Below are 10,856 nucleotides of genomic sequence, written 5' to 3' on the forward strand. Positions count from 1 at the left end.
TCCTTGGGAGCAATTTCCAAATGCCTGAAGGTTCATCTGTACAAAAACAAAGTACGCAAGTATAAACACCATGGGACCACGCAGCCGTGATACCGCTCAGGAAGGAGACGTGTTCTGTCTCCTAGAGATGAACCTACTTTGGTGCGAAAAGTTGAATTCAATCCCAGAACAACAGCAGAGGACCTTGTGAAGATGCTGGAGGGAACAGGTACAAAAGTATCTATATCCACAGTAAAACGAGTCCTATATCGACATAACTGAAAAGCCGCTCAGCAAGGAAGAAAGCCACTGCTCCAAAAGCGCCATTAAAAAAGCCAGACTACGGTTTGCACAATAGGGAACAAAGATCGTACTTTTTGGAGAAATGTCCTCTGGTCTGATGAAACAAAAATAGAACTGTTTGTTCATATGACCATCATTATGTTTGGAGGAAAAAGGGGGAAGCTTGCAAGCCGAGAACACCATCCCAACCGTGAAGCAAGGGGGTGGCTTGCATCATGTTTGTGGGGTGGCTTTGCTGCAGGAGGACTGGTGCCACTCACAAAAAGATGGCATCATGAGAAAGGAAATTATGTGGATATATTGAAGCAACATCTCAAGACATCAGTAGGAAGTTTAAAGCTTGGTTGCAAATGGGTCTTCCAATGGACAATGACCCCAAGCATACTTCCAAAGTTGTGGTAAAATGGCTTAAGGACAACAAAGTCAAGTATTGGAGTGCCATCCAACAGCCCTGACCTCAATCCCATAGAAAATCTGCTGTGGCAGAATTGAAAAAGCGTGTGCGAGCAAGGGAATGGGCAGTATAGGAACATGATGCAGCTTATACCCAAGAGATATCTCTTATCTCACGGAGAGGCGGAATTCACAGCATGCCAGAGCTGAGCAACACTCACATGTGGGAGTCAAGCGTTGTGGAAGGCTACCCGACGTTTGACCAAGAGTTATGAAGAATTTCAAGGCAATGCTACCAAATACTAATTGAGTGTATGTAAACTTCTGACCCACTGGGAATGTGATGAAAGAAATAAAAGCTGAAATAAATCATTCTCTCTACCTTTATTCTGACATTTCACATTCTTAAAATAAAGTGGTGATCCTAACTGACCAAAGACAGGGAATTGTTACTAGGATGAAATGTCAGGAATTGTGAAAAACTGAGTATAAATGTATTTGGCTAAGGTGTATGTAAACTTCCGACTTCAACTGTATGTGTGTACCTACCATAGGAGTCCCCTTGAAGCCTACCATTGACTATGAACATACCCAGCGTCCGACAGAGCTGTAGGAGTTGTGACCTGTTTTTGTTGGTTATGTTGTCGTAGTTGTGTCTAGGGGGGCATATGGGGGAGGGAAGGTTGTCACCTCCAGGTAGGTGTTTGTCCCCGTGTGCTGAGGGTGTCAGGTTCTTGTACAGTTCTGGCATTTAGGTCGCCACAGACTAGTACATGTCCCTGGGCCTGGAAATGGTTGATCTCCCCCTCTAGGATGGAGAAGCTGTCATCGTTAAAATATGGGGATTCTAGTGGGGGGGATATAGGTAGCACACATGTGGACATTTTTCTCTGATTAGATAATTCCCTTTTTCATTTCTAGCCAGATGCAAAATGTTCCTGTTTTGACTAATTTAATAGAGTGGGTTAGGTTTGCTCTATAYCAAATTAGCATATCCCCTGAATATCTTCCCTGTTTCCCACCTGGTAGATTGGTGGACTACCAGCTCTCTGTAACCTAGAGGGCAATCAGTGGGTCCATCTCCTCTATACCATGTGTCTTGTAGGATGACAATGTCTGTATTTCCAATTTCTTTGATGAAGTCTGTGTTCCTGCTCTTTAGGCCAAAGACAGATGACCTTAGACCTTGTATATTCCAGGATGAGATAGTAAAAGCTTTGTGTTCCATAGTGTCTGGTGTTGTTTTTGTGTGGTTTAGGCCSGGACCATCACAGTWGGTGTGAGCAGAGCATGTTGAGCATCTGATACATACCTCTTAGGTCGCAGGATGGGATATGGGCGGGTGTAATACTGGGGTTTGGGCCTGTTGCTCTGCTCACGGCTTGGGCATATGTCCTGCTGTCATTTTGAGTTCCTTGCCGAGGGGCGGGGGGCATGGGGTGGGCAGAAGGAGCATAGGTCTGATATGGGGGGGCCTATATAGAGTGTGGCCAGGGGTGGTCTTAGCTGGTTGGGGTGTGGCTGGTGATGCTGTGTTCTGGGTGTAGTTCCTCTTGGCATGGGTTGTCTCAGTGCAGGTCCTTCAGGGCGGGGTCTTGCAGGTCTGCGAGGGTGTCTCGCTGGTCTAGGAGGGGTGTCCATTGCTCTGTTGCTCCTGTGTGAGGTGCTGGAGCTACGATTGAGGGTGTCGTCCTTCAGGGTCCTGGCAAACAATGAGATGGCTGCCTTGTAGAGGTAGACCTGGTCGTAAAGTCCAGGGTGGAGTGGTGGGCCACGTATGCATTAGGTTTTGAGGCACAGTCTTGTGAAATGCTTGCATTCACATGCTGTATGGTGGCAGGGTGAAMATATTTTTGTGGTAGCAGGGTGGAGATAACCACTTGTGCTTTGGGGAAAGTGGAAGATGTTTTTYCAATCACTCCCTTGAGTGCTGTGGCCACCCTTTCCTGCTGCGCTCTCAGGTCATTTGTGTCAATGTGAATTATGATGTGGCTGGGGACCCTAGTCTGTCCCCTGACAACAGCTCCAGGGCATGCCTAGTGTTTGGTCACCAGAGCTTAGCCACTTTGTGTTTGTGAAAAAGTTTATCCACTTGAATGTATTTGCCATTTGAGTCAATGAGGAGCACAATCTCTAGCTTTTGTATGTTCTCAGTGGATGTGTTGGGGTTGTCAAGACAGCAATCAGGGGAGCTGACAGGGGGGCTGTTAGGAGGGGGTGGGGTCTGTTGGGTTGGTGGGTCCTGTGTTGTCTGTCCCATTGTTGTGTTGGAGTCGGGGTCTGGGGCGGGCTGTTCTGCTGGCTTCTCTGTCACACCTCAGCTTTCTCAACTCTTCAATCAGTGCCATGTGTGCCTCTAAGTTCTCTCACCTCAGTCCGTAGAGCAGCCAGCTCTCTCAGACTGCAGTCTCTTGACATAGGGCTAGTGTGCCTTTGTAGCACTGTGCCATGCCAGGGGATGGTCTGTGTGGAAAATTAAGTTGCTTACGTTCCCCTCTTTGTAGCAGTCAGCAAATAGTGTCCTGGATTGTCCTTGAAGAGCTTTTTTGTACTTATTCCTTGCAGTGTATTTTTAATATCCCCGGGGTACTGTATTCTAATAACCTCTGGACAGGGATAAGCCATGKGGGCTTCAAAGGCCTCTACATTTGGGTGGGTGGGGGAGCTGGGGAACTCTCCTGCCATTGTTAGGCTCAAGAGTTTTCACTCCTCTCACTTCACACTTCAGTGATAATTGATCAGTTCAGTTTCTTTCCTAGCAGCTTGGTACTTTGTAGCATTATTTATTAAGCTTTACATAACACAATTCCCTCGAGATTATTGTCTTTTACTTTTAGCCTTCAGAAGTAGGTTCAGACTGAACTTTACTCACTCAGTGTTGTTGCAGATGGTATTTCCAGGTTCCGCTGTGTTTCCTCTGCAGGTTTTGGTTTGTTAGAAGTTTTTTTCTTGATAGTCCTTGGTAGGAATAGTCCATTCAGGTCATTTTGTCTTAAATCAAGGTTTTCGGTGTGGAATTGTGATTTGGATTGAAGGTGTTGAGGTTAGTATCCTGTATTAGTCCTTGCGAAAAAATGTAAGTTTATCTACATTCATCCAACTCTAATTCTATATTTTTTCAGGAGACCTCAGGAGCTCATGCTCTCGGTGTGTGTGTGTCTCTCTCTCTCTATCTATCCCCCTCCCTCTTTCCCCCCCTTCAGAGGTGGTCAATGAAATTAGCAGCATGATGTCTGGGTAGCTAAAAGAACCTGGAGTCTCATATAAAGAATGCCCAAGTCCCCAATGCTTCATTATGATGAAATGGACCATGTAAAAATGACATATAGAGGAACAAAGTACCCAGACACTAAGGAATCTGTCTGAAGTTATTCTCATATTATTATTTACTTTGTTGTAAAGTTTCAGGTAAAGAAGTTTCACTTCAAACAACCTGTAGACGTGTTGACCTTCTCTACCTGCACTGTTTCATGTTCTCTCGCTTTTATTTTTCTTCTCTCACYTTCTTTCTCTGCAAATCCCATATTTCAGAGGGCCACATCGGTTGCTTAGAAACCTTCAAAACATATTTTTTGGAGGTGATTATTCCAGACCAAAGCAGAGGATCCAGAGCTTCAGAAGGAATGCAGCTTCCCTCGTCTGTTTGGAGCTCAGATAATTACCAGGCTCAGAAACATCCCTCTCTCTCTTAATTGGCTGTCAGAGTCGGACAGAAGTGATTATGACAACAGCGAGTAATTTCTTCCAGCCATACATTTTACATTAGAATGTATGACTGGCTAGATGAAGAACTCAAGACTTCTGTGACACTCACACCAGCAAGGGGACTGTGTGAGGTGATMTTTTGTGGATTTACTGTTGAGTGTAAGTGGCTATGTGCGTAGGTACATGTGTATGAATTTATGTGTGTGAGTCCTGTACCTCTCCTCTCGGTTCTGCCCCACACACACTCGTCCTCCGTGGCGCGGAGTGGGGTTGCTGCAGGACCTCTGGCGGACCTGGAAGCCAATGCCACAGCTGGTACTGCAGGGAGCCCACAGAGTCCAGGGGGTCCACGCGCCATTCCTATAGAGAAACACAGACCTCAGGGTTACACACACAACGAGAGAGGCGGTGGAGAAAGATAGAATGCTTGCTATTGGGAAAATGTTTCTGTTGTCGAATGAAATATATACTCTATTTCATGTATTATCCATAACATGAACTGAAAGCTTGTGGTGTCTTTGTGAGAAAAGGGCAGATTGACAAATACAAATGAAAAGACAGACAGACAGACAGACAGACAGACAGACAGACAGACAGACAGACAGACAGACAGACAGACAGACAGACAGACAGACAGACAGACAGACAGACAGACAGACAGACAGACAGACAGACAGACAGACAGACAGACAGACAGACAGACAGACAGACAGACAGACAGAAAGTCATATACCTGGAGCAGTTGGCCACCTCCACGTTGAGTCCATGACAGGACTGACCCCCACACTGGGGTGTGGGGTTATCACACGCCCTGGTCCGACACAGACAGGACCCAGCACTGCCCCCATCAGTATTGCTACAGGCCCCCCAGCCTGACCAGGACCCAAACCCTCCATCCACCGTCACATTACGCACCTGGGGAAAATACAGAGAGGAGGAAGAAAATACTTAGAACTATGTTGGAGGTAAATAGAAAAGAACGAAGGATAGAGGGGGAGAGAGATGGAGAGAGATGGAATACAGGGAGGGAGTTGGAATGGGGGGAGAAAGTTGAGGCGGATGGAGGGAGAGATAACTATACACAAACAGGAAGTTTGACTAAACCATATACTCATGTACGGTATATCCACAAGGGTAATAAATAATAATGTAGTCACTACAGATATGTAGATATGGACACTCTGAGATCCAAATAACGAGATATATAAATAAAAAGATAGTGTGATTTTTTAAAAAGTATAATCCACAAGGGACAAAACACGTACTTTAGCTGGGAAATGGATGATGAATGATGAGAGAGAGAAATAAATATTCACATACACACACATAGTTACTCATATACAAATGTCCATTTGTATAAACCAGAAAACAGTGCAGAATTTCGATAGTAATGTATTACAAATGACGGCCCRGCCGTACGGGCTAACTGGAAAGAAATGGTGTGACATTCAAAACCACAGGTGATATGAGCCATGTAATGGTTACATTTCCGGCTAATTTAAAAAATGCTAAGAGCATTTTAACAACAGGAGAGAGAAGGCTTGATGTGTCACTGCTTTGGCGGGAACTGAAATAGCGTCTGCCCTTTTCTTATTGCTAACTGAACCCAGTCGACGGTCTAAATTGGAAGACATCTCAATGAGAGAAACATACTCTCGTGAATGGAGAGAGATAATACAGAGAGAGAGGGGGAGCAGAGAGAGAGAGAGCAGAGAGAGGAAGAAGGGGAGAGAGAGAGAGAGAGAGAGGAGACAGAGTAAAGGGCCGAAGACAGAGCAGAGAGACCACCTTTGACTTTTGCTCTTTCTTTAATGATACATTCCTTCATTCATTAAAACCTCACCCACCCCCACCCACCTTTAAAAAACAAATATCCCTTGTGCTGTATACTCACCTTGCCCTCTACCCCACGACACAAAACAACATCATACATCTCAATAACCATAACCTAACTACTTCTACAATCGTATATCCAACCCATCTTCCCCAGCGAAACACACCATATCTCCTTAAACATCTACACACTTTTTATCATTTTATAGAACTCAAATTCAACCCTAAGGCACGCAGAGACCATCCCATTAAATACTAGTAAAGGGTCTGTTATCCCCCCACCTTTGACCCTGTTTCTCCTTGTTAGCCAAATAGCCAACTTTGCCTGAGCAAACAGAAAATTCAACAACACATATTAGGCCTTTTCCTTATTCGGGTACCTGGGCCCCTCTCWCACAGACATTACAACAGAGACATTAATGGCATTAACCTGAACACACAAAAAACACACGATACAGTTTCACTCATGACACAGAAAGGACACCCCTGTCCGACTCCCGAGTCGACCCGTGCCAACCAGCTACTAGTGGTCAGGCTCCATGTAGAACCCTCCACTGGAGGTCCCCTGACCTCTTTGGTACTGGGAGTTTGTAGAGCCCCCTCCATCTAAAACCCACCATACTCTCCACCCCACATACCCTCTGCCACTGATGTGCCTTTACTCCTGTTAGGCTCCTAATGTTCCTCACCTTAATGCAGAGCTTGTAGAAGGCTTTACCTCCCACCTCCTCAGAGGCTCGGAGTGTTAAAATCCAACAAGTCCTCCATCCCCCTTGCCAGTCCCCAGTCTCTGCCGTCACCTGCAGTGGCGGAAACATTGGTGGCCCCTCCCCCCTTGGCCGCTCAAACACCCCCCCCTTACCGGCTCAGTCAGTGCCTCCTGGACCTCCTCCAGGAATCAATTCAATTCAAGGGCTTTATTGGCATGGGAAATATATGTTAACATTGCCAAAGCGAGTGAAATATATAATAAACAAAAGTGAAATAAACAATAAAAATTAACAGTAAACATTTCACTCACAGAATATTAAGTCTATATACAGTGTTGTAACAATGTGCAAATAATTAAAGTACAAAAGGGAAAATAAATACACATAAATATATGTTGTATTTACAATGGTGTTTGTTCTTCACTGGTTGCCCGTTTCTTGTGGAATCAGGTCACAAATATTGCTACTGTGATGGCACACTGTGGTATTTGTTTGTTTTCAAATTCTTTGTGGATCTGTGTAATCTGAGGGAAATATGTGTCTCTAATATGGTCATAYATTTGGCAGGAGGTTAGGAAGTGCAGCTGTTTCCACCTCATTTTGTGGACAGTGTGCACATAGCCTGTCTTCTCTTGAGAGCCAGGTCTGCCTACGGCGGCCTTTCTCAATTGCAAGGCTATGCTCACTGAGTCTGTACACAGTCAGATTTCCTTAAGATTGGGTCAGTCACAGTGGTCAGGTATTCTGCCACTGTGTACTCTCTGTTTAGGGCCAAATAGCATTCTAGTTTGCTCTGTTTTTTTCTTTCTAATGTGTCAAGTAATATTTTTGTTTTCTCATGATTAGTTGGGTCTAATTGTGTTGCTGTCCTGGGGCTCTGTGGGGTCTGTTTGTGTTTGCTTAGGGGACTCTTCTCCAGGTTAATTTCTCTGTAAGTGATGGCTTTGTTATGGAAGGTTTGGAAATCGCTTCCTTTTAGGTGGTTGTGGAATTGAAAACGTCTCTTTTCTAGATTTTGATAATTAGCGGGTTTCGGCCTAAAACTGCTCTGCATGCATTAGTTGGTGTTTTACGTTGTACACAGAGGATATTTTTACAGAATTCTGCATGCAGAGTCTCAATTTGGTATTTGTCCCATTTTGTGAATTCTTGGTTGGTGAGCAGACCTGTGTCTCAGATTGTTCACAGCTTTGTGGAAGTTACCTGTGGCGCTGATGTTTAGGTCGAGGTATGTATCGTTTTTTGTGTGCTCTAGGGGAACGGTGTCTAGATGGTATTTGTATTTGTGGTCCTGGCAACTGGACCATTTTTGGAACACCATTATTTTTGTCTTACTGAGATTTACTGTCATGGCACAAGTCTGGCAGAATCTGTGCAGAAGATCTAGGTGCTGCTGTGAGCCCTCCTTGGTTGGGGACAGAAGCACCAGATCATCAGCAAACAGTAGACATTTGACTTCAGATTCTAGTAGGGTGAGGCCGGGTGCTGCAGACTGTTATAGTGCCGTCGCCAATTCATTGATATATATCTTGAAGAGGGTGGGGCTTAAGCTGCATCCCTGTCTCACCACATGGCCCTGTGGAAAGAAATGCGTGTGTGTACATGGATTTTATAATGTTGTATGTTTTTCCCCCAACACCACTTTCAATCAATTTGTATAGCAGACCCTCATGCCAAATTGAGTCAAAGGCTTTTTTGAAATCAATAAAGCATGAGAAAACTTTGCCTTTGTTTTGGTTTGTTTGTTTGTCAATTAGGGTGTGCAGGGTGAATACGTGGTCTGGAATATCTACAGCCTAAGAGATRTTAGTCCTTTTTGTTGTGCCAGAACTTCCGGGGTTTTCCACTCCTCCTCCCCCAGCAGCCGTAGGTCACCGAGCCTTAGTAAACCCGCTGCCATCAGTCGCTTCTGCAGGATGGCCGATTGAACCGATCTCAAAAGGATGACTGAATTGTGKAAGATAGGCTCCTCCCACAYCGACAGCCCAGGCTCCACACCCCCTTCTCGTGTGGTCCTTAGCAGCTGCCAGGCCCTCAGAACCGCAGAGAAAAAAATCTGAGAGACCTGCTGTACTCAGCCTCTCCAGCCTCATAAGGAAGAGCTGCCAGTCCAACCCTAATCCACCAGCTCTCCTCAGCAGCACGCATGCTGGTTCTCTCCATCCGACCTCAGTATGGTACAGCAGTCTCTGCGACGCCTATAGTCGGAATGCAGCCACCCTGCTCTCCAGTTCCACCAGGCCCTGTCCTCCTTCGTGGAGTGACAGTGATGGCCTGACCAGAAAAAATCCACCAGCTTGCATTGCAGATCTTCGATCAGACCGGCAGGGGGGGTTGAGGACAGCCAGTTTATACCACATGCTGCCAGGTTGTTGATTATCAGCACCCTCCCGCTATATGACACTTGGGACAGGAGCCACCTGGCCAGTCTTGACACCACTGCCTGTGAAAGCCACTCCCAGTTCTTCTTGACCCACCTCTGTGGGCCCAGGTACACCCCCAAAATGTTAAGCCCTTCACAACCCTCTGCAAACTCCACAGTCCACTCCCGCATCTTCCCCACCACAGAGGTCACCCGCTCATCCGACAGCCGCAGACAATGCATACCCTTGGCTTCACCGCTCTGTCTTTCCAAACCAAAGAAGAAGGAGCTGGGAGCATGGAGAACCTAGCTCTTACAAGTGCTCCCTTTGCTTTAACCTTGAAAAAACTGCCAAGGTCCCTACGTAATTCAGCTAAATTAGCCTGGAGGCCTACATTGCCTTGCCCCACCAGCTCTACCTCCACTCCACTGATACTACGCTCGAGTTCCCCCAATACTCTCCTAGCCGCTGAGGATGAGAGAGCTGTATACTGTTGACAGAAAAGCTGAATTTGGACTTTTCCCACATCCCATCATTGACTCAGACTCCTCTCTGTGCTGCCCACAACTTTCCCAAAAAGTCTGGAAACCTGAGCAAAAACTGTCATCTTGTAAAAGCTTTACATTAAACTTCCAATAGGATGCCTACAGAGGCCCTGGTTAAATAGACAGCCGAGCCACGGTTATGTGGTGATCCGAAAAACCCACCGGGAGAATGGTAGTGYCCAACAGCCTATTGCTCTGATCTAGTCTGGCTACTTTCACCCTAGGTCCCAAAGACCTTCACCCATGTATACTGYCTTGTGTTGGGATGTCTAGATCTCTAAACATCCACCAGGTCAAACTGCTTAATGATGTTGCTTAACACCCCCACTGAGCCTGAATGATGCTCYTCCCCATTTCTATCTTTCATAAAATCTATCGTACAATTCCAGTCMCCGCCGACCACCAGTATCTCCTCATGCGCTACCTGTGAGACTTCCTGTCTAAGACACCCAAACRACACCCTCTCGCTCCCTTTGTGAGGCGCATACACATTTATTAGGACAAAACCCCTGTTTTTAATTTCTGCTTTTACTACAAGAAGTCTACCCCTACACACCTCCTTTGAGGAACACAATTTTACAGTCAGATCCGGTGCAAAATGGACTGCCACCCCTGCACTAACATTTGCTCCATTGCTCAGCACACTTGCYCCTTTCCATCAGAACCCCCAATTGACTTCATTCACAAATGTTTTATTTATTTTACCTTTATTTAACTAGGCAAGTCAGTKAAGAACAAATTCTTATTTACAATGATGGCCTACACCGCCCAAACCCGGACRACACTGGGCCAATTGTGCTCCGACCTATGAGACTCCCAATCACGGCCGGTTGTGATACAGCCTGGATTCGCCCCAGGGTGTCTGTAGTGAGATGCAGTGCCTTAGACCGCTGTGCCATGGGTCTCCCGCGTCTCCTGCAGAAACAAAACCTGTACTTTTTTTGTTTTACATATTCACCCAACAGACTCCTCTTTCCCGCATCTCTGGCGACATTTATATTAAGCGAGCCTACCCGAAGAGTCTC

The 10,856-nt window shown here is 45.9% G+C and overlaps 1 protein-coding gene across 1 annotated transcript in view; it reads right to left on the bottom strand.

The window, feature by feature from the left end:
• Window positions 1–10,856, bottom strand: part of sema5a (sema domain, seven thrombospondin repeats (type 1 and type 1-like), transmembrane domain (TM) and short cytoplasmic domain, (semaphorin) 5A) — a 221,921-nt gene that overhangs the window by 55,735 nt on the left and 155,330 nt on the right. Inside the window, 2 exon segments of the mRNA XM_024000082.3 lie at window positions 4,597–4,740; window positions 5,114–5,295. Coding sequence (XP_023855850.1) covers window positions 4,597–4,740; window positions 5,114–5,295 — 326 coding nt within the window.

Source organism: Salvelinus sp. IW2-2015, linkage group LG14 (assembly GCF_002910315.2).
Source record: "Salvelinus sp. IW2-2015 linkage group LG14, ASM291031v2, whole genome shotgun sequence".
Lineage (NCBI taxonomy): Eukaryota > Metazoa > Chordata > Actinopteri > Salmoniformes > Salmonidae > Salvelinus > Salvelinus sp. IW2-2015.